We start from the raw sequence: 23,618 nt of genomic DNA, 5'->3' as shown, positions 1-23,618 counted from the left end.
GTGATTGTCATGGTGCTGAGAGGGAGATGCTTCTCTGCCTGGTCTTCTACCCAGGTCACCGGAAGTTTCTCCAGGTCTGAAATAGGCCCTTCTCGAGTTTTCGTTAGTCTTGTTGCCTTCAATGAAGCAGATCCTTCAACAGCTTCTGTCACTTTGTTCTTGTTGTTGAAGATCATAGCTGGGACGTGCCTGACTGGCGAGCAACGAGCATGACTGATTTCCCACTTTCATGATCCTTCATCACTTTTAATGTCATTTCCAAGTCAATCACTCAGCGTGGCCTCTAACTGGCAACATTGGCAGTGACTGTGTACACGTAGGGGCCGTGATGAACAAAGCAATACAAGATTAGCTCAAGCCCAAGAGAAAAGGATGCAAGCAAGCGTCACAGTGAACACGACCTGTGTGAGGCTGCTGCTGGCGCTAACAGGACCACTGTCATATATGCAGCTCATTCTTGACTGAAACAGCGTCACTGGACAGATGACTGTAGTTGCACTTTGTTGTTAAAAGAAAGCTTGCTGCATTCTCAAGAATAGGTTATCACATTTGGGACCTCAGATTTTGCCCTTGGAAAGTACTGCCATAGAAGTTAATCAGAAATTTTAGTTCAAATTTGTGTAACTTTATATAAAAATTGCAAGAAAATTCTGTGATCCAGGGTAATGTCAGACTATTTCATTTGAATCAATATCCCCACTGAAAATAGTGAGAAATGCCACATAATTTAATTCTTAAAAGAAATCAAGATCTGACTAGATAGGCATTTCTAGGCTCAATTCAAATCAGTTATCAGAGAGTCAGGTGACCACAAAATCTCCTCTGCCTTGGGATCACATGGCCAGTCCCCAAGGGCTTCAACTTTCTCAATAGTCTACCTACACAAGGGAACAAAAATAAAGCTCCACACCATCTAAAGGTGGCAGCCCTACAAGGGTTCCTCCTTCCCATAATGGGGCCAGAAGGGAGAACTGGAAGTCAATGAGCCTGCATGTGGTGATGGAGTCAGGCTCACATCTCTTTAATAACTCAGTGACTGTGAATCTTGAACCTGGATGAAGATGCTACAAGATAAGTACAGGGCACCTCCATGTATACAGCAGAGGCAAGTGTATATGTCTCAGAAAAACATACTTTCATCTTTGATCTCAAATGATTTCTATAATTAGCTTTTCAAGTAGAATTACAAAAATAGTAAAATAAACCCAAACAAAACACAGAAACAAACACCCCAGCACACAGTGAAACAACATATCATGAGTAAGAGCCAGAAGGAAAAAATAGAAGAGAAAAAGACAGACAAAGGTATCAGATATTACATGTGACCAGACAGACTATAACAACTAGATGCATAAGGAAAATTAGAAAAATATTTGTATTGGAATAGGCAAATATAAAAATGAAATAATCAATGTGATTAAAAAAAACAAATAGAATTTCTAAAACTAAAAAATATCAATAACTGAATTAAGAAATTGATTGGTTTAACAGCTGATTAGACACTGTCAAATGTGAAATTAGTGACTTGGAAGGAAGGCCACTAGGAATGATATAGAATCAAGCATGTAGACAAAAATGGTGGAAAATACAAAAGTAGTAACAGGAGAAACAAAGGGCATGGTATCTAAAAAACATTGAATTGATGTCCCCAAAAGAGAGGAGGCAGAATGGGGCAAAGGCGGTCTTTGAAGAGATAAGGACTGAGAATTTTCTAGAATGAATGAAAGAAATCTATGTGCAGTTTCACGAAACCCAATGACTGCTAAGCTTTATACAGAAAGGACCTTCTGTGTAGACACATTATAGCAAAGTACAACACTGAAGACCAAATCTGAGGGGATCTGGAGGGGGTGGGAGGACACAAAGGAGGGAGACTCAAAAGGTGACTACTATTAATAAATAGCAACAATGGAAGACAAAAGAAAGCAGAATAAATGTGACAACTTAGCAATCTATAAACAGGTGAAATCATGTTTCAAGAAGGAAAGCCAAGCAAAAATCTAAGAGAGTTCCCAACAAAAACCAGCACTAAGCAAAAACTAAAAAAAAAAAAATTCAGAAAGAAGGAAAATTATTCTATATGGAAGAAAAAATGAAGAATGGAAACATGGATAAACCAAAATACATAGAAAATGTACAAACAATAATATCTTTGTGATTTAAGAGTAACCAGAATTAAAACAAATGACAAAAATGGCATGAGGTCAGAAAGGGTAAATGAAGTTAAACACTCTAAGATGACATGTAATGGAAATGATTAACTTCAGACTTCAATAAATTAAAAATGTTTTTAATTTCTAGCATAACTATTACAAGAACAAACCACTTATAAAACTTCCAAACTACTAGAGAAAAAAGTGGAATTAAAAAAATAAATAAATAAAATTGTAAGAAAGAATATATAGAAAAAGTAAGTCATATTAAAAGCACAAAATAAAATGATAGATTTAAACTAAAAATATAACAGTATTACAATTGTGTACGCACTAGTCAAAAATTATCAGAGTAGATAAAAATTGAACTTTATGCTATTTATAGGAGACATATAAATACACAGAGAAGTTGAAAGTACAAGGATGGAAAAAAGACATGCCAAGCAAATTAAAGCCAGCTGGCATTGCTATATTAAATAAAACAAAGTAGAATTCAATGCAGAAAGCTTTAGCAGAGATAGTCACTTTATAATGAGAAAACGTTTAATTTAGCAGAAATATACAACAATTTAATAAACTTGTATATAACCAACACCATAGCCATAAAAATATATAATACCAAAAACAGACAGAATTCCAAGGAAAAGTAGATGAATTCACAATACTTATGGGAGATTTTAATACAGCTCTGAACAACTGTTAGAAAAGGCAGAGAGAAAAATCCATAGGGACATAGAGAAACTGGAAAACGCGATTAACCATCTTGACCCTAATGGACAAACATGGAAGACTGCAAGCAACAGTTCAGAATCCAAGTTCAAGTACACACAGAATGCTTATTAAAAATCAAGTGAATAGTGGGCCTATACCTAGTCTCGACAAATTTCAGAGATCTGAAATAGCAAAAGGTATGTTCTCTGACAACAACTCAATTAAGCTAAAATTAACATAGTTCAAATATGTTTGTACATTAAGAAATAGCTTTGTAATAACCATGAGTTAAAGAAAAAAAATCACAGTGGAAATTAGAAAGTATTCTGTACTTCACAAGAACAAAACTACTACATATGAAAGCATCTGGGATGCAGCCAAAATCGTACTCATATGGAAATTTATAGCTTCAAGTGCATCTACTTGAAAATGGAAATAGAGCTGAAGACTAGTGAATTACGCTTATATCTCAAGAAGTAAGAATAATACGCACGGAAGAAGGTGGGAGGAAAGGAAGCGCGCATGGGATATGAATACAATCGAAACATCTCAGCTGGCATACAGAATCACAAAGCCAAGAGCAGGTTTTCCTAACAAATTACTGAAGCTGACAAAACTATTGGAAGACTGAGGAAGAAAGGACAAAATGAGTATCAAGAATGAAAAAGACCCTCTCATGTAAGAGATAATAGGAAAACATTATGAGCAAGCATTTGTGAATCAATTTGAACATTTAGGTACAGTTGAGCTATTTCTTAAAAACCGTAACTTTGCAAAACTGACTCAAGAAGAAATTAGGCGCTGCATAAAGCATGGTGACAGCGGTATGGCCACCGCACAGTGGCCACTCCAGGCACTGGCTGCCCGGTCACAGGGATGTCTGGCTATAACCGTATCCACATTCTCTCACGACACCAGGCGACGTGCGGAGTGGAGACAGGGCTGTGTGGGGATGGCTGAAGGAGGCCCATGGAGTGGGTGACGCCCAGCGGAGGAGGTGCGATGACATACGGTAGGTATGCTGGCTGAACATGCCCAGGCTGGCGCTACCTGAAGGACGGTCACAGCCCAACAAGTACATCTGGCAGAACCGTTAAATAGGTTACATTCTGTCTACTGCCACTCACCCAGTGTGCTGGGAGGGGGACACAGGATGCCCCCAGAGCCCACCGCTGGCACTCAGTATGTGTCTGCATGACAGCTGTGACGATGTATGACAGCTCAAAGGCCGTCTGTACACTCTCAGTCCCTTTGAAAGGGGTCCGCTCAGGAGCCGGTGTGTCAGGAGCCCTGTCCCCGCCACGCACTCTGCTCCGGGCACAGTGGGAAGCCGGAGGACGAGGTGAGGGGACAGAGCCAGAGACAAGCGAGGCGTTGTCAGGACCAGTCAGAGACGCTATGTGCCAGGCAGGGCCTGCACAGCCCCGGAAGCCTCTGGGAGGGGGACGAGCATTCACGTGGAGGACGGCGGGGGGTTGGGGACGCAGGCTGGCCACAGCAGGCCGGACTGGGGCTGGGGTCAAACAGCAGGCCTAGGGGGTCTACATCAGCGGGGACTCTGGTTCCCACAGACACAGCTCCACATTCGCTCTGTGCTGTGTGTATCGTGTGCTGGCTGTGCCCGTGGGAGCCAGCGGACTGTGGGCACGAAGCCCCAAGGCTGCATGTTCCCAGAGGTCGTGGAGAGAGGCTGGTGGGGTTTAGGGAGCTGCCCGCCAGGACGGTGTCGTGTGCAGGGAGCCCCAAGAGCAGATGAGAGCTCCCTTTCTAGGGATAAGTCCATGAGAAAACGTTTAGACAAACTTTTAGAGAAAATGGGTCTGTGAATAAAGATATGCCTTTCTCTCCAAAATGGTTACATCTCTGCACTAATCATTCTACATAGTTTTATTCCGTTTGCTGTTACAAAGGGTGGTTATTCTAGATTCACCCTTTATGCATGGTTTACTGGGTTTTAATTACTCATTCACGTGAAAACTTTCAATCATATATATTAAGGATATCTTTTTCAAAATATCTGTTGTGGTAATATTTTTAAATGGACTTATATATATTTGTTGTAAATATTAGTCTTTAAATTAAATATACATCTAATATTAACTATTTATATCCCAATCTCAAGTTAGATGGGTTATCATTTTGAAAAATTGCTCATGTTAGAAGACTGCTTTACTCAATATTTTATCTAACTTGACAGATATATTAGATGGTTTCTGAAATATAGATAACTTTAAAATGTCAATGACGGCACACAGATCCAAGGGCACTGGAAATAAAAAAGTCTACCAGTAATAGACAAAAACCATTTTGTTGGATGCAGATGTATGTTTTATATTTGTATCTCCCAACTGTGAAAGACTACATTATCAATACATTTACAGAAGGAAAAGTATCGGATTTCTAGATTATTCTATCAAAACTGATTTTGCCCCCCAAAATATTATTTTCTACAGAAGGGTTCCCCAACATTCACAAGAGTTCTTGGCTCCTTCCTCTTGAGCTCTGTGTGGATAATTTCTTTCACATTGAGAAACAAATTTCAATAAAATCGTATTCAGTGAAACCAGACATTAGTTTTACCTTAATTCTTAAACCTACCTTATGGGAATGATGTAGGAAAAGAGGAGGAGGAACCGGAAAAGATTGCGGTACCATGGGCCTACAAATCCTTGTAAGGTTACCATAACAACTGAGAGGGCGACTAAGGCCAGAAACAGCGCTTTGGTCAGCTGATTGAGTTCAAGGTCCAACAAACCCACCTGAAAGGAAAACAAAACGGAGACCGACGATTACACATCTGAATACGTGATAGTCATGACATCCTTACATTTTCTCTCATATGAGCCTTTATCAGAATGAAATTCAGAGAAGTATTAACATCACTTTCCTCCTGAAAGGCCTGTCAGAGAGGCAGGCAGCATTTCCCAGGCATTTCCAGACGGGCTCTACTGAGGGCACGAGTGAGTGTCCAGCCACCACAACTGACGTGTGCCTCGGTGCTGATGCTGTGCCAGCCCACGGGACACACGGGACAGGAGATGACAGGCGTGAGCAGGCCTGGGGGCTGTATTAGTTCTCTGAAGAGCAGACATGCCTTTTCCTCTGCAGGAGCGGTGGTGCCGGGAGTCCATGTGATGAGACCCCCGCGGGAGCGCCGTACTCAGATGGAGGCCCCAGGAGCAGGGCGTTGTGCCTGTCACCTGGCTGCCAGGGGCCTCTCGAAAAGAATTTCTCTTAATTAAGTAGAAAATCAACAGATAGAGCATTGAGCTGTGATGCAAACTGGGTGCATATCCTACACGCTAGGTCCTGCCCTAAGGCTCCGCACTCAATCCATTCTGTGATCGGTTACTGGTAGAGCAAAACGCGAGCGGAAGGTCTGTCACTAAGAACCAGCTGGCTTCTGTGGTGCTCCGGGCAGCACCTGGGACAGAGCGTGGCAGCCCAGCGGGCTCTGCTATTGTAGGAGAGAGAGTAGCGCTTTCGAAGCGCACAACTCCACTCTGAGCTCCGCAACCCGGACCGAGCATTGGAGCGTTGGTGCTTGGTCTGCGGCGGCGCGTAAAGACCACGCACCGCACAGGGCACAGCGCGTGGGGCGGAAAGGGGAGCGGGCCCTGGGCTTTGCAGAAAGGCCTGAGAAGCAGGCAGGGGACACGTGGTGCCACATAGCAGTTACGACTCCTGAGGACCTGGACGCAGGTTAATTCAAATGCTGGCTCTGCCACCGGGCCGGACAAGCTTGGGCAGGCTGGGCAACAGTGTTCTCATCTGAGAAACAGGGCTGCCACGGTGCCTTCCAGCAGGACTCGGGGTTACAGGACACGATGCCCAGCTCCTGGCAGAGCCAGCCCACACGCGTGTGGTTATTATCCTCCTTGTTGTTACTGTCTACGACTTGGATTGAATCTCTGCTTACTGTGTGACCCGGGGACACCCTTACCCTGTCTGAGCCTCAGTTTCCGCCTGTGCAAATTCGCGCTACCCCTGTACAACCAGAGAAGCCTACAGAAGCCACGCAGCGTGGGCTCCCACTGGTCCTGGCACTCCGAGTGGCCACGTGTAGGCCAGGGCCCAGCGTATATGGACAGGGCGGCGCATTCACGACTCGGGACACTAACAGGAGACTGGATTCCAATCAGGCCAGTCATCCACTTGCCGTCTGAGCTTCTCCCAAACCTGGTACACACTTTGAGAGTAATTAAAAAAGAAAAAACAGCATTGCGAAAATTCGATAAAATAAGTGACATAATTCTCAAATTACTGAGCCAATTGTTAACTTGTTTTATTTTGTAGTGCCTTTTGAAAATCCATAACTTTGGCCAATAAAAAGCTAGCGTTTCCCACATCTCATGGATGTAGTTTGTATCTATTTTTGATTAATATTTGCCACAAAGTCTCGTGAGAACCTTAAATCTGTACTTAGAGAGAAAACACAAAACTCTGTCAGAAAATCCATTAAGTGTAGCTGTGAAGAAAATTCATTACACAAGTAAATCGAAATGTCTACTGTATGCTTTGCTAAACTCTAAGGTTATGAAAAAAGTAAACTATGAGATTTTACCCCCAAGAAACAGCCCATGTAGCAGGAGAAACAAGACGCGCGCCCGTAACAAGCACTGTAAAAGGGCAGGTTTCTTCGCTACCAGCTTACAGAGCGTCACTTTCTACCTCTCCCGTCCGCGCTGCCCTCGGGTGACACCTCGGGTGACGGCCTTCACAGACGGCGTAGAAACGACGGAAACACAAGCGGGGCCCACAGGCGCCCGACGTTCGGAGCGTAGGCTCTACTTCCCCAGCAACCAAGACCGGCAGGGCCGGCACAGTGGGCGGGGAGCCCCTGGGGGCCCCCTGCGGTGGGCGTGGCCACAAGGCCCCACCCCCTCACGGTGCGGGCCAGGCCCGGGCAGAAAGCCCAAGGCCGGTGAAAGGCTGTGCGGTCCGGCACTTACTATACAGACTCCTAACTAAGGAGAGTGAACAAAACGTGGCTGCGCATCAGCCTTATCGGGAGCACCCCCGTCTTCCTGCGACAGCAGGTGAGGCCAGCTCTCTGCGTCTTCAGTCCTGCAGAAACGCCCGCGCGAGGATCGCGGCTCCGCATCTCCCGGAGCTGCGGCAGGACCGCGGAGCCTGCCCTTCCCGAGAGGACCTGTGGCCGGAGGGACCCGCAGGAACCGCGTCTGAAGCTGCCCCGTGGGCCGTGCACCGCGATCCCGCGAACCCGGCAGCCGCGTGAGGCCCCAGCCAGAGCCATCAACTCCACTTAAAAGGCAGCAGCACGAGGCCGACAAATACCTTGCAATTTCCGCTCTTTCAACTACTACATAGTTTATGCTTGAACTATTGAGAAAAATAGGGTTTGGGATTAAAATGAAGAAAAATTAAGCCAGGGAAGCAGAGCAGGCTCCAAAGCCCGCTCCCCTGGCCGTGACAAAGGCGGCCTGAGTCTGCGGCTGGCTGAGGGTCAGATGAAGTCATTATTCATTCAGTCAGGGAAAAAAGACTCAATTACCTCAACCGAAAGATGCTATCAATGAATGCAGGGGTGCATATTTTACTCTATTCATCCAAATCCCATTAAAAAGTGAAAGGAATGATTTAATCTGGCCTTCCAGAGTTGGTCTTTTTTTGTGATAAAATAAAGAATCGCTGTCTTGCAAAATGCATAACTGCACTTTCCCCTGCACCGCTGCCGTGAAAGGCTGTGAAAGCGGGGACACAAACAGTCAGGACAGGCACAAAGTTTCCTTTGAAAATGCCCCACACGGGATGGAGACCAAGACCGCAGGCACTGCGCACGCTATGCGGACATTCAAAGCACTGCCGCCTTTCTCACTGACTAAGACGCCTGCCCGTGAAGTGCCAGTTCTGGAGCCCGCCCGGGGGTGTCTTCTCCCACCCCCAATGGGAGGAACGCAGGAAGTCCACAGAGTGAAACAACCTCTGCATTCTTTCAGGTGGCCTTTTCGGAAATACGACTATTCTTCCCGAAATATAACTGCAACCAAGCTATAATCAAGCATGTATTATTTATTTATTTGTTTGTTTATTTAATTTATTTTGCCAATTCTAAGAAAACTCAGTGAGAAAAGATGTATTTCAACTTTTATTTTTATAAAAGCCCAATTTCAATTAATAGTTAATTTTTTATACTCATTTCTCTAAAACACCTTTAAAAGTTTCTTCGACTTGCCTAAAATGCAATCTCAACTCTTAAAACTAAAACTAAGGTAAAATAGTCACCTTATAAAGTTACAGACTGTAGAAAGAAGGTGGTCACTTGAGTTTTGATGTGAATCTCTTCTTTGAAACATTTCTGAACAGACCAGATACCTTTTCCTATGATTGCAAAACTTTGTCACCCATAAAATATGCTAATAACCACTTGAAGTAATTATGACTGTACAAGAAAAGGTAAGTCAAGTACACGAGGAAGTAATTTCCAACATTCATTGTAATTTCCTGTATTAGTGAAGCAAATTTTCTTCTACTTGTCATAATATTTGTTTTATTTGAAACAAGTGCGATAACAAAATTAAATACGCTACTGGAAATTTTAATCTCCCCGGGACAATTTGTGCATAATGTCTACGACACCACAACAGTTCTGCAGAGGGCTGTCCCCGGAGAATGAGCACAGTAATTGCCTGCGTAATCTAAAATGCGCTAATGGCAAGATCACAAATCCACTTAGCTCCCCTCTCATTTATGTACCAAGTTTTAAACAGCTAATGGTTCTCAGTAAAATAATGGTTTGTACCAGCAACAAAGGGTAAATACGGTATCCTCCCACTTAATCGAGAAAAGATCAGCCAGGTTTTCGTGTAATGAGCGCGTGGACGGATGAGAACGCACCTTATCTCTCGAGCGCAGTGCCCTTCCAATCCATCTCAGAGTCACCCCTCCCATCCTGCCACCAGGCCCCGAAGAAACCAAAGTGCACAGCTAACTGGAACCGAAGTGCACACCTAACTGGAACCAAAGTCTCCTGTTATAAAAACTTTGTAACCAACAGAAGAGAAGGCACGCGCAGCCCTCACTGCTGACCCTCACTGCTGACCATGTGGCACCACGCCCGTGTGAACACCAAAATACCTCTACAGTGACCTCGACACTCACTCACTTATGTGCTCCATGGAGCGGTGCTACAAAAGCAAAATGATAAGATGTCAAACGTCAAAAAGCCCACTTAAAGTCTTGCAGAGAGCTAAATGTTACTTTAATTTGCCTTATTGTTCCCCTGTAAATACAATTTCGAAAACAGGGGCCTCCCCACACTTAGGGAATTCACTCAAGACGACCGTCCATGGTCTGAGGAGAGCAGTGCACGTGAGACACGATGCAGGGGGACCACCCCTGTTGGTGCTGCTTGTCTTTCAGCAGCTGGCCTTCTCGGACCAGCCCGTCATGTCCTCTTCACTCAGAATTTGGACTGCGGCGACTAAATTGACACCGCTATACTTTAACCTAACTGAAGTGCTTAGAAAAAGCACGCTCCTTTCAAATATCTCTGAAGCAAATCAGCCCTATATTTTCTATTTGTAGTAGGATCTTAAGAAACAACAACAACAAAATAAGTAATTTTCAGACCTTCCTTTGTACTTCTGTATTTTAAATAATTGAAACTCAGACACTGAATTGAACTCCTAAATCTTGCAGCAATCACTTTGTCCATTATGTTAAGCTACAAGTATTAGTTTTTAGAAAGTGATGCTATGTAGCCTTCTTTACTCTTCTCGAATGTATTTATGCCGCTTGGATATGAACTACTAAGTGTCAAGTGTTTGTCGCACCTGCAGGCCAGCCCCACACAGTAGACGTGTGTGAGCTATTATCATTTATCGCCTCAGTGAGCTGCGAAATAAGGAGCATTTCTTTTAGCCATTCTAGTCTACTGCCTCAATAATCTGAGCTTTGGAAACTCCCTCGGTATCACCAGGACAATTCTTAACATTACAATATATAACCTTAGTTTTTAAAAATTAAAATCTATATTTACACAATAAACATTTTAAAGTCTACTCTGAAAGAATATTTCATATCCTACATTTTTACCTACGAATAAATTTTGCCAGACTATTCTATAGTTGGCATTTAAGGATTTTTTCCTTGCTTACTATGGAGTTATTACATGAGATGGTGTTCCTTGAACATTTAGCATTTAGAGAGAAAATGGAGTTGTTATGTTTTTATATAAACAAAATGTATTACTGCAAGGTCAGCTCCTCAACAGGAAGTAAAACCGCTTTCCATATCAAATGCGCGAGACTTAAAGAGGAGATGAAACTCGGAGTCAAAGCCTGGCTCAGCTGACAAGCTTGCTGCTGATGGAGTCCGTGTCCAGGGCAAGGCCTGCTGTCAGACCACTCTGTCAGCGGGTCTGCAGTAAGCTCGCTGTTAAGGGTGGAATCACTCCTGACTGCCGCAGACATGCTGCTGGCTCAGGTTGAAGGGGCTCCAGGAATGCAGGAGGAGGCTGTCTTCTCAAACCCTGATCTTCCAGACCATCTGAGCAAGTTCAATATTGGCTCTAGCATTTCCTGTGACACATATCGACGCAAGAGAATACTTTCATAATTGTCAAAATGCCATAAACAGCACACTTCTACGAACAGATGTATACACACGCCCATGCATCTCAGCCTTGCTTCTGCAAAGCGCAGGCTTACTCTGCACGTTCACAGGACAGTCTGCTCACGCCAGCTGCTGCCTGACAGCCTGCTCTGACATTAGAGCCGTTACAAAAGTACAACACATCAAAAGTCATCAAATTAAAGCAATACAGTGACTGAAAAATAACTGGTAAGTTCATTTTTTTATTAATGTAAATTATTTCAAATCTTTTCAACTCGTGATACCTCACAGCCATGTTTAAAACAAACATGAGTATGCACAAATATGCAGAACAGTCTGCCAGCTACTTGGGAACTGCCTTTGCGCTGTACACAAATCACATCAGAACCCAGTCCTGAGTGTCAAGAGCCCCCCAGCTTTCTATGCACGGTCAGTACTCCTGGTCTCACTTTACAAAAGCCACACGGTTTACTTGAAAATCAGGGACATAAAGGATATCAAGCTGTATAAATCGTTACCATGCCCATATTATACCGAACACTGCCTTGTTTCCTGTTGACATTTTCTTGCTGCTTTTGTAGTAACACTCAGAGGGGAGAGAAAGCGAAGGCCGAGGCGTGGCAAGTTGCAGCACAGCCAGCAGAGGGCGCTCACGTCTGACGCTTCCTTTTTCTGAATTCTGAAAACCTGCTTTTCGTGAGAGCAGATTTGGATCCCTAATCCCAACAGTTCAGAACGTTTGATACATATATTTTTTTAAACAAGAAGAGTAACGCTAAATATCGATTTTGTCATGCAGAATTCAAAACAATTCTTAGACTTTAACATGCTGGATTACATACAGGTGGAATCTCCTGAATAAAAAATCTACTGTCACGTAGGGGATCCCATTTTAAGATACAGATTCCGATATACTGCAGGTAATCAGGACAGCAGCACAGTTCAGAGCCTTTCTGAAGACTCAGGTCTACAAACTAAGTCGATAAAGTTCTAACAGCTTACCTTAACGGCTTCAAGAGCCTGCATGTATATATTTACCTTGTCTTAACAGTGTAGGAAGCTGTCAGTTTTAAATGGTTTTGCCAAGACCACCCACCAATTTAAAATAATTACTTCACTAGCCTAAGCTACCCACTGACACCAGAAACCTCAACATTCAACATCACTCACGTAAGTGAAATCTGAGGTGAGGCATTTAGCTTTCAATTCAATCCAATTAAATAAGCAGTTTATTTTGGTAATTTTCTATTTATTTTAACAGACATTTCTATACGTGGCATTAACCTACTCTTGAATTCTCACTACGTGCATGAGTATAGGGACAGTCCCCTCACTGTGGTCTGGGAATACCACAGGACGTGAGCGAACTGTGACAGGGCCACTCGCGCAAGGGCCATCTCAGTCACAAGGCACTGGGCCTGCTCTGTGCTCTTCAGAGACTTTAAAAGATGCCGCACTCCTGGGAATTCTTTTATCCCTAGGAACACAAAAAATAGATTTTTGTAACAATATCTCTCAGTGATACCGATATATGTTGCTATTAGTTTCAGGTGTACAAAGCAACAGTGATTAGACATTTATACACCTCACAAAGTGATCACCCCAATAAGTCTATTACCCACCTGACACCATACATAGTTATTAAAATATTACTGGCTATGTTCCCTACGCTGTACTTTTTATTCCCATGACCATTTTAAAAAAAATTACGATTGACATTCAGTATTATTCTATATGGTACTGATATTTTAAAGAAAGACGTTTATTAGGAGTCTTACAATCTTGACAGACAGTAAGAAAGGGAAGACCATGGCTTCCTGTAAATTGCTGAAACATGGGGCATGCGTCACCTTTCATTTTCTACTCTAGTTTCGGTATCCATGCCAAAGGACGTATGATTGAGCACATTTTCCTTCTGGGAGGATGTGCATGTGTGTCTTTATTGTCTCCTGACTGCGGCCAGTCCCTTATTTTAAATATCTTGTGTAAGTGCGCATTTTAGAAACACCCTCAAAACAGGTATACCCTTAAAATAGTCACTTAAATATGATTTATAAAGTATATGATTGGAAAATAATCTTGTTTGTAAGTACACTGATGCAGTAGCACTGACATTTGGGTCCCATTTCTACCAGGTGAGGACATACTGAGCGTGTGCTGGGCCCTGAGGCAGTGGCCCCCGGGGACTCCCGGGCACAGTGACTGTTTTCCCCAGGGAGCCTCTGACCTCTTTCCCAAGGGCTGAGAAAGTATTTCCTACCTTTCCGAATCCAGAATGGAGGTACTGAAGGAATCACTGCTCTGAGGCTTGGAACTGCACCACAGATGATGGCAGAGGGTGGGATGCAGGAAAGGAAACAGATCGGAGAGCTCCTTTTCCCACTAGGGCGGGCGAGGATTTAGCCATCCTCGGGCCAGCGGTTGCAGAGGTGGGCGGGGGAGGCGGGGGACAGCCCAAGCCCCCAGGAGCGAGAGCAGCCTTCTCCCTGGACCCTGTGTGGGATGCGGCCCTGAGAACTGCTGTTCTTAAAAAGACCCTGCATGGAAACTTGGAGTGTGGGGGGAATAGCACTGTTCCACCTGCTCAGTTAATTCCCTTATAAAATTCTGAAGAAGGGAATGCTTACATTTTTATTAGTAAACGAGGTCATTAACTTACACAGTAACTTTAGTTTCCCGCCCTGGATTCTCTTCATAAGAGGTTGTGATACAGATGAATTTCTATAGTAAGGTCAGAAATTTGTTCAGTGACTAATTTCAAAATCTCTAAATTCTAACTCGGCATAGCAACAAGTATGACGTATTTAATGGTTTGTGCAATGGGGTTTACTAAACATTCTACTAGAATTCACACTGTAGCAGGAAGCCTGCGAAGTGATACAAAGGTGTCCAATAATGTGTCACTTTCTCCTTCAACGTTTCTTGGTTTATTGAGTAAACATATGGGAATTTATGGACCATTTAAGGTCTACACCCTAATCTCCAGATATCTGACACCTATCACGAAATAAAACCGCTCAATAGTGTTTTTAAATCAAGAGTCATTAGCTGACTTGACAAGATCTACGACTAAGATATTTACTGGATTCAAAATTATGATCACATGTCACAGCATTCATGAACTTCCCTTGCAATGAAATGCACATCACCTATTTCTGATTTAAAACACACGCAGATGTGTCAAATGCTGACCAGGGTTTGAAACATCTGCCCCGCCCACATATCATTATAAGTTGCTACTAACCCAAAGCTAATAGTAGGAAACATTTCCATTTTTAAGGTGTCATAGCAGAATGATGGAAAAAGAAAGAATGAAGGAAAGTTATCACACTATTCTAACATCTAAGTTTGAATCAATGTTATTTAGTTTTCAAAATCCATGCTTCTCATGATTTGCATTCTTTTGTTTTGTAACAAAAATGGAATTTAGCAGATTTGCTGAAAAATTTAAATGATAACCATAATAGGGTTAAATAAGCTTTTCATCTTGCTTTTTATTAAAATTAAGAGGCTTATTACTAGTATCTAACAGTGGGCAAAATGTAACACTGTTTTAAAGCATCTAGAATCTGTGTTACTCTGTATCTTCAAAGACATTTTAGGACCCCTTTCATACTTAATGGCTTGTGAGCAACCCCAAGACTTGGGAAGTGTGTGAAAAGTTGCCCAGATTGACAGATAAAGGAAAAAGGTCTGTATTAATTTCCAAATAAAGAAATGCACGGCGTGCTATCTCACGATGATTATACTCTAAAGTACCAATTAGAACGCATCAGAAACTAGAGCGAGTTGACACTCTACAATAAAGCAAATAATTTCCAGTTGGAGGGGCAGAAAATGTTAATATGCAATGTTCAAGACTACAAGAATCTTTGTAAAAGGAAGTAGCTAATAAGATTTAATGATGCGTGTCAGGAAGCCGCAGTATGTAGGGAAACACAGCTGGCTTCATTTTGTAAACTATTTGATATACACATCTTTCTAGTTCGCCATTATCAGCTGTGCCAGTGCCACTGGGGACAGTTCAGCCTTCAAATCAGGGCACTTCCTGTCCTCTAAATTACCAGTACAATACATTAACATAACATGGTGCCGTAGGCTGGTGCCCTGACGAAAGCCTGTCCGCTACTAGAGACCTGAAGAAGATGTCTGTAAAGTGTGTGGAAACAACGTCGCGAGCCAAGTCGGCCACTAAGTGCTGGAACCACTGAGACAAATCAGAAAACAGGCAAAACACTTGGACTTAGTGAATCAATAACCTTCACAAAACAGTTACCATCTTTATACCTCGTGTATTAAAATTCCAATTAATTCCAAAATGCTTCTCCTGAGAACCCCCAGTCTACTGCTGTTTCCTTGCCAGGGGACACATGCATGTGCACTGAGGACCCCGTTCCAGCAGGCAGAATGCATCCTGCTCGCCTCACCCCAGTTAGGAGGGACTGCAGCATGCAGGTGACAGCAGTTAGCAGCAGATGACAGAAGCACTGCGAATTTGCACCAGATGGCAGCTAAGGGTCACTGGAACACTAGAAGTCCTGGGTTAGGCAACCATCGTCCTCAGAAGCTCTTCGACACAAATTAATTATTCAGCCACCAGAAGACAACTGCTGGGTCACAACACTAATATCAAAATGCTGTTCAAGCACTTGGAGCGCCTTATTTTAAATGTAATTACACATTAGCTGTGAAAAACAAGCACACCCGTAATGACAAAAAGGTTGCCTGAACTAAGGGAGCTAAAACCCCAGTGCCCAGAGAATTGTCTTCCAGCACAAACACCAAACACACACAGGGCCGGCCTCTGGGTGCATGCTACTCTGGCCAAAGCTGGAAAGAGCCACGGGCTGGGATCGGCAATGATGTCCCCCAAATCTCGGCTCAGAAACCCAGGACACACGTCAAGACAGAAGAGCACGTAGGACGGGCTGTCAGCTGTGGGCTGTCAGCTATAGGCTGTCTTAAGAAACGGCTCGGACGTGGCTTGTCAAGCCCCACACTCAAAAACACACACGACACTGCAGCTGGGCCAGAAGCAAGGAGACAGCAGGCAGTGAGGTGACACTGCATGGTGCCCCGATGTCACGGCCAGTTCAGTACTGGGGTTCACTGTGTTCTCGGTGGAGAAGTGCAGGCACAAATACTTCAGCCACACAAAAAGAAATGCATAATTAAGTGACCTTAACAAGATCAATCCCACACTAATTAACTACCACAAAATGGCTGTACTCTTGGCTTCAATTGTTTATAACTGATTAATTTCCGACCCCATATGACCTCAGCAACTGCCAACCCAATAGACTTTACACTTTACAAAGCTTCTGCGTGATTTCCATTACTGGGTTTTCAGCATGCTGTCACAGGCCGTTAGTATTTCCAGCAGTCCCATCCCCACCCCAGCCTGGAGTCCTGGCCACGCGGTCCGCTGCGGGGGCTCCCGGCCCTCGTGTGGGTGCACACTGGCAATCATAAATCATATTATGGATGTTCTCACAACTACAGCTGCTGCATTTTCCATTCATTATACAAACTTTCATTAGGTTCATGAAACAGACTAGTCAAATCTGATCAAATGCTGATCAGAATGTTTTATTATTTTTATTTAAATGTGGTGAACTAACTGGCACTAACACTGTACTGTGGGGGAAAGAACAAACTAAACAAAATGACTCCACATTGTGACCAAGACGACCAGAAGAAATCTCAACAGAGGGGAGCCTGGTCGGCCAGCTGCTCCGAGGACACCGTCCGGCCTTCCCACCAGGGGGCGCTCCCGGTGCTACTATCACAGAAGTGGCTCCACCGGCAACACCGCCCACTTAGCAGCAGCTGGGGCTGGGGCTCTGGGCAGAGACAGTGTGTGGGGGCCGCTGGCTCTGGGCAGGGAGGGGGTCGCCAAGAGCCGGGGTTCCAGGGAAGGGGGGCACCAGCCTCCTCTCATCTGTGCGGAGATGACCGCCCCAGAGGCCTCTATCCAGGATCCCAGATGGTCCAGGTACAACCCACGTCCCTTGTCTTCCCACATGTCAGAGCGACGCGATATGACTGATGATTAACTGCCCTTACAAGTGACTGCTCTCAAGAAAACAGTGAGGTTAGAAGCACATTCCTCCTAAAGGATGATACTGTGACTTACATGAAAAACAACTTAAATGGTAACAGAAGTGAAATGTTTGAAGTAAGCTTTGGTCACCAAATTTCTCTTAAACAATGACACACTGCAGGCAAGCTAATTTTTCTTCAATGTCCTTTCAGAATAAGTCTGACCCAGTGGCAGGTAATGGCGCCATAATGACTAGAACTTTCTGAAAGGGACTGACCGTCACTCAGCTGTCCCAGTATCTGAGATGCACTGTGGACACTCCACATCACACCACAGCCCGCGTGCTAGGATGTGGTATTCTGAGAACGGGCTGTGTGCACGTGGCCGCACCCAGCAAGTAACTAACGGGTTTGTTCTCCAGCTCACCCTCTCTGTTTCAGTTTAGGATGCAGAACGTGTAATTCACTGTGGGACAGTGGAGATGACAGAGGGTGGGGGGCACGGGCACTGGTCCAGGACAGCCTCTGCTTCCTCGTGGCGAGGATGCTCGCTCGGTTCCAGCCCGTCCACCCTGAGGCCCAGGGAGCTCGGCCCACGTTACTTCCAGCTTGGCTGTCTGTCTAGCGCTCTTAGGAGGTGAGACCAGTCTGAGCATGTCTGTGTCTCTGCCTGAAACGTCCCCTTCCCTTCCCTCTGGGCCGGTATTGACGACTCAGGATGGGCTCACAAGCCACCAATTCCAGACATCCAGAGAGCTAGCTGAGAAAGGTAAATAGTGAAACTTCTAGAAGGTAAGAGAGTATCTTCATGACCTAGGGTAGGGAAATATCTCTTAGGCCAGAAGAAGAAAATACTGATAAATTGGACTGCATTAGAACCCAGAACTTCTCTTTGCCGGGACGCCATGAAGAGAGAAAGGCAGCAACAGAGCGTGGGAGGGAAGTGACGTGACCACATCGTGCTTGTACCAGGATGAGGAAAGAAGCCCACAAAACAACAAGAACTCACAATCTAGCGGAAAAGGGGCAAAAGATACATGCAGGCTCTTCTCGGATAGCCAATCGACACTGAAGGAGAGGCCACCTCACTGGCTGCCAGGCATGTGAAAACAGGAGACACCACTACAGACCACGTGGACCTTAGGCTTTTTAAACAACAAGACAACACAAGTGTGGGCAAAGTCCCAGATGAACCTGAATTCTCTTATACCGCTGGGAAGAGTGAAAACCAGTGCAATCATTTTGGAAGACTGGATTACACGAAATGGAAATAAACGGACCACATGCCCCAGAAACTCCAAACGTGGGTGCACACCTGACAGAAACTGTCTGCATGCACACGCACATGCCCACAGACATTGAGAGCAGACTCGTGTCAGTGGAAAGCTGGCCACACCCAGAGACCAGTCAATTGTTTATTCACACAATGTGCACAGATGTGTGACACACTCTAATGTGAACAAATCTCACAGGCATGTTAGTGTACAAAAGAAGCCAAACACAAAAGGACACGTGTCACGTCACAACACACAGGCAATCGACCAAGCTGCTCAGAAGTCAGTGCCCCCTTCAGGGAGGGGGTGCTACAGGAGCTGTTGGGGGTGGGGGCTCTATCCTCACCTTGCCACCGACCCTGAGTGTGTGCTCACTTTGTCACGATTCACTCAGGTGTGCCTTTTGTAAGTTTATGCAGTTTGTGTGTGTTTGTAAAGTCAACCAAAAAAAATTAAAACCAAAAAAGTAAAACAGAAATTAAGTATTATTCTTGTTCTTAAGCAAAATTCAAGTATAAGCCAAAGCTTATACTCGACAGAGCGTGCGTAAGATGGTGTGTGGAGGAGACATTTTAGGGAATACCGAACAGGTGAACGACTTCAGAAGCGTGAGGCTGATGGGATGACATCCACGATCACCCACGAGTGTCAATGTCTGTGGAAGTTAGACTCAGGATTCCTACACATCTGGAAAGCTTTAGGGTCGTGGACACCATTTTTATAGGACAAAGGCTTAGATGTGTATTTCCCTAAAAGAAGCTCCTAATATTCAGTTTAATGGCATCTAATCTGCTCACATCCTTGTTATTAACTGACTTCCATTAGAAATCAGTATTTCAGATAGATATTAAATTGCACTCAGGTGTTTGCCGCCCTTTCACCCACTGCTGTGTCTAAGTGCCAGGATGGCGAAGGGAGAGTGGTGATGCCTGAGGACGGGGAGGCCACCTGCTGACCTCCCGGCCCAGGCTGCGCATGCACCACTGTGGGTGCTGGAGGCGGGTGCCTTGTTGGGCTGTGACATGTCACCTTCCCGTCGGTTGCTGCTGACCGCTGTGCAGCCCCCTCCCGTCTGCAACCCCTGGACTCTGGGGCACGTGGGATGTGCGGAAGGCGGCCTAGGACCCTCAAGCCTGCAGCCCCAGGGTGGGCTCCCTGTGAAGCGCCCAGCCCGTGTCCAGGGGCTGCAGCCTGGAGGGCCCCAGGCCCCTGTGCATCCACGTCTCACTCCTGGAGTCCTGCTGAGAGGCAAGCACCCCGCACAGTCCCCACTGTCCTTCTTGCTTCTCCGACTCCTGTCCCTTCTTTTCCAGAGAAGGCTAAGACGGGCTGTCTGCGATGGGTCGTCGGACTGCATCGTCTCCTCCTTTGGTGCTGTTCACACGTGCAACTCTCCGCCTGCCGGAAGCCGTGGCCCCTTGAATCTCAGCAGCACGCGGCTCTTTCCAGGCACAAGCCTCAGTGTCCAGGGCTGTCGGACTCGTTTCTGTTTGAAAGACTCTACTGAGAAACCCAAAAGCTGAGCTCAACTGCACATTATTCTTTATACTAACACTGTAAAATCCTGAGTCTCCTGAGCCCGGCTACATTTCTGAGCATCGGGATGTGGCAGGATGCGGCAGGCCACGTGAGGCGTAAAACGCACAGCGCCCGATCGCCTCACCCACCGGTAGCAGCCGGCAGCAGGGGCGCTGAGTGGCTGTCAGCGGGCGTAATGGGCTTCCCGCCTCATCTCCGCGGCCATCAGTGCAGCTGGAGCGCGCTTCCCCTGCGCCTCATTTCCTTCCCTCAGCCCTAGCGCATGGCTCCAGCGCTCTCAGGCAGCAGGAGGCCCGTCTGTGACTGAGGCCTGGCTACACAAGCGCCAGGCCCAGCGTGTGGTCCAGGCACCACCCCGAGGTCCCTCCCTCTGGACCAGGACCACCTCTTCCTCCCCTCAAGCCTGACTCCCTCCACGCTTGCTGCCCTCCCCAACATCCCAGGTGCGTTAGGGTCCATTTTCAGTATCCCCCAAACACTCCACGAATACTTAGGCTACAGGGGGTGATCCTTTTGCAATAGTCTGGGAAGCTGCCTGCTACGTCAGCAGAAGGAAAGGCGTTTATGCGCCCATCAGGCACTGTAACCACCCCGTGCTCCCTTTCAGAAGGTCAAGAGTGTGACCTAGAGCTCGGAGAATCTACACTCAGTTTATTTGTATGGAACCTAACGTATGGGGTAAACTGACATCAAAAGGTTACAAACAGAAAGAAACACCTTTCCATGAATTAGCACCAGCAGCAATAGCTCGCCCTGCACACAACCACAACTGACCAAGAAACGGGATCAGAAAATAAAGAGAAGCGGCGGGGCCAGCAAGAAGTGGCTCCCACCTACTGGGGTGACAACAGGGTGGCCAGGAGAACCTCCCATTGTATTCTGAAAAACTACTGTCGTGTTGACAAAATGACAAAGTGCACATTTTTATCCGCCTTGAACTATTTCTGCTCATTTTAAGGGGACAGTAATTAAACTACCCTACTTACTCTTAAAACTTACACATAGAATGTCTTTCCTGAGCAGGGTGATCTTACTGTATAAAACAGATCAGAACTCGAGCAGCCTTCGTTTCTTTAACGTCCGAAGTCAGCATGAATACAAAGAGAACACGTTGTTACAACCCAGTGTGTTACACATCCTTAAAATGATTCAAAATGTGTATTAAATGAAATTGTACAAATGACATGGATACTTTCAAATGTCCAAGAACCATTTACTTATCTCTTTTGGTTTTAGTTAATCAGCAACCATAAATTATCTGTAAAATTGTTATGAGTCTTTACCCAGAAGATCAAGGTTTAAGAGCATATCTCAAATAAGGACTGATTAATGAATGTGTGGAAACTTTGCAATCTGATTTCCTTCTCAAATCCAGAATATATTCCACAGTGACCCAAGCCCGCTGACAGGGCCAGGCACACACACTCATCCTCCTAAAATAAGGCTGCTGCGATGTCATCTGCATTTACAAAGTACGGCAAATGCATCATCTTAGAGCGAAATTAAACCTTGGGAGCAGTCATTTTTCTTTATATTGTTTGGAATTAAAAACATATTAAATTGGTCCATTACGGAAATTCTGTTCTCTATATTGTGTGTTTCAGACCATGTCTGTATCTTAAGGCTATGAAACAATTTTTGTAATTGTAATAAAAAAACAAATTATTGGCTTTAACTTAAGAAAATTGTTGCTTGAATGACTAAATACCCAAGCCAAACAAAATAAATCCTTCTCTAAATTGTACCGTACATGATTTGCTCATTTCCACAGGTTAATGACCTCTCTGTGATGATGTGACACCACTTGCCTGTTTTCTCTCTCTCATTTGTATGTCTCTATGTTGTGATACTGGGAGAGTGTCCATATTGCAGCACTCACAGGCTTGTATGTGACACAGTGAGTGTCAGCGATCAACACTGCTGCATTTCACGTCAGAACAACAGCGACGTTCGCAGAAATCTAGCTCTGTGGCTGAGAGGACACAGTCTGAGCTCTAGGCCCACCTCCCTACATGTGCTCACTAACTCTAACGTCACTTAATTCGGAACATTCAAGAAAACTATCCTTAAGGCCAGCGGAGGACGTCAGGCCTAAATTAGACCACCACTCATTAAGGGTTTACTACGTGCAAAGTGCAGGGAAAGAGACGGAAGACCAGCGTGTCCATGAGGACCCCTCCCGGTGATCATCTCTTTACAGACAGTGATCACTTGTACTACCCACCACCACGTGGCAGCCCCACTGGGAGCAGGCTTACGAAGGGCAACGACAGCTTCAGGTGTTTCTTTGCTCAGGGTCACAGGATGGGGAGATGCTGACCTCAGAATCAGGCCGCAGCGCCTGCGTCTGTCCAGGCATTCCTGGAGACATGGATCCTTCTGTTCCGCTGTTACCACATAACACCTCAGCACACCTGTTATGCTGGCACAACGGCCTGAGACCACAGATGTGCAAAACACAAAACACTGCTCGTCAGGCGAAATGTTAGACTCTGGCTTGAGGAGACTCTGAGCTCCTTTGATGATACTGCCTCTGAAGTCAGTTAAACACAGTACTGTCCTATACTCATCTAAAGGGTCTTGTGGGGTGATGAGTTCAGTAGCTAATGTGTCTTTCATTGGTTTTCTCAATGACCCGCTCATGGGTTTGCTCAATCAGAATTTACTGAACACCTAATGTGTTCGCCTTAACACATCATAAGCTTTAGCTGAAGTCTACAAAATGCACAAACAACGTGGTTTCAGCCCTCAGGAAAAGAAACGAAAATAAAACCACCCAAGAATAATTACGTGAGTGTGCCCATGTCTTCCTTTGTAAACACAGGGCACAGCTATGTGCCTGAGCAGAGTGGTCCAGCTGAGGTGGGGTGTGGAGCCCTGCCGTGAAGAAAGAAACAGTCCAGCGTGGTCTGCAGTTCCAGGAGGAAAGGGGAGCAACTGGCACATGCAGCAGTCGGTCACATGAGTAAATACATTAAGGGGGATGATAACCAGGTTTCTCACTGTCAGGGAAAGGAGTACAACACTGAAAAAGAAAACTAGGAAAAACCCACCGACTTGGACAACAACTGGAAGTGTGTCTGCATTCATGGCGTCCAATAGACATGAATGTAAAAAATAAATATAGACTTAAAGGTGTGTGTGCTCCAATCCATCCCTCTACCCGCTCACCCATTCATCCATCCACTCCTCCCTCCCTCCCTTCCTTCTTTCCACCCATCCATTCCATATCCGTCTGTTGGTCTGTCTGTCCGTCCATCCATCCATCCATCCATTCCCCTTCCCCTTCCCTCCTTCCCTCCCACCATTCTCTGATGAAAGG

The 23,618-nt window shown here is 45.2% G+C and overlaps 1 protein-coding gene across 1 annotated transcript in view; it reads right to left on the bottom strand.

Annotated features, from left to right (window-relative positions):
• The window catches only part of ATP9B (ATPase phospholipid transporting 9B (putative)), a 169,036-nt gene that overhangs the window by 55,015 nt on the left and 90,403 nt on the right, over positions 1–23,618 (bottom strand). The window contains exon 12 of the mRNA XM_033087134.1: positions 5,463–5,623. Coding sequence (XP_032943025.1) covers positions 5,463–5,623 — 161 coding nt within the window. The remainder of the gene's footprint in view (positions 1–5,462; positions 5,624–23,618) is intronic.

Source organism: Rhinolophus ferrumequinum, chromosome 19, assembly GCF_004115265.2.
Source record: "Rhinolophus ferrumequinum isolate MPI-CBG mRhiFer1 chromosome 19, mRhiFer1_v1.p, whole genome shotgun sequence".
NCBI lineage: Eukaryota > Metazoa > Chordata > Mammalia > Chiroptera > Rhinolophidae > Rhinolophus > Rhinolophus ferrumequinum.
This window is presented reverse-complemented; position numbering and strand designations above follow the sequence as displayed.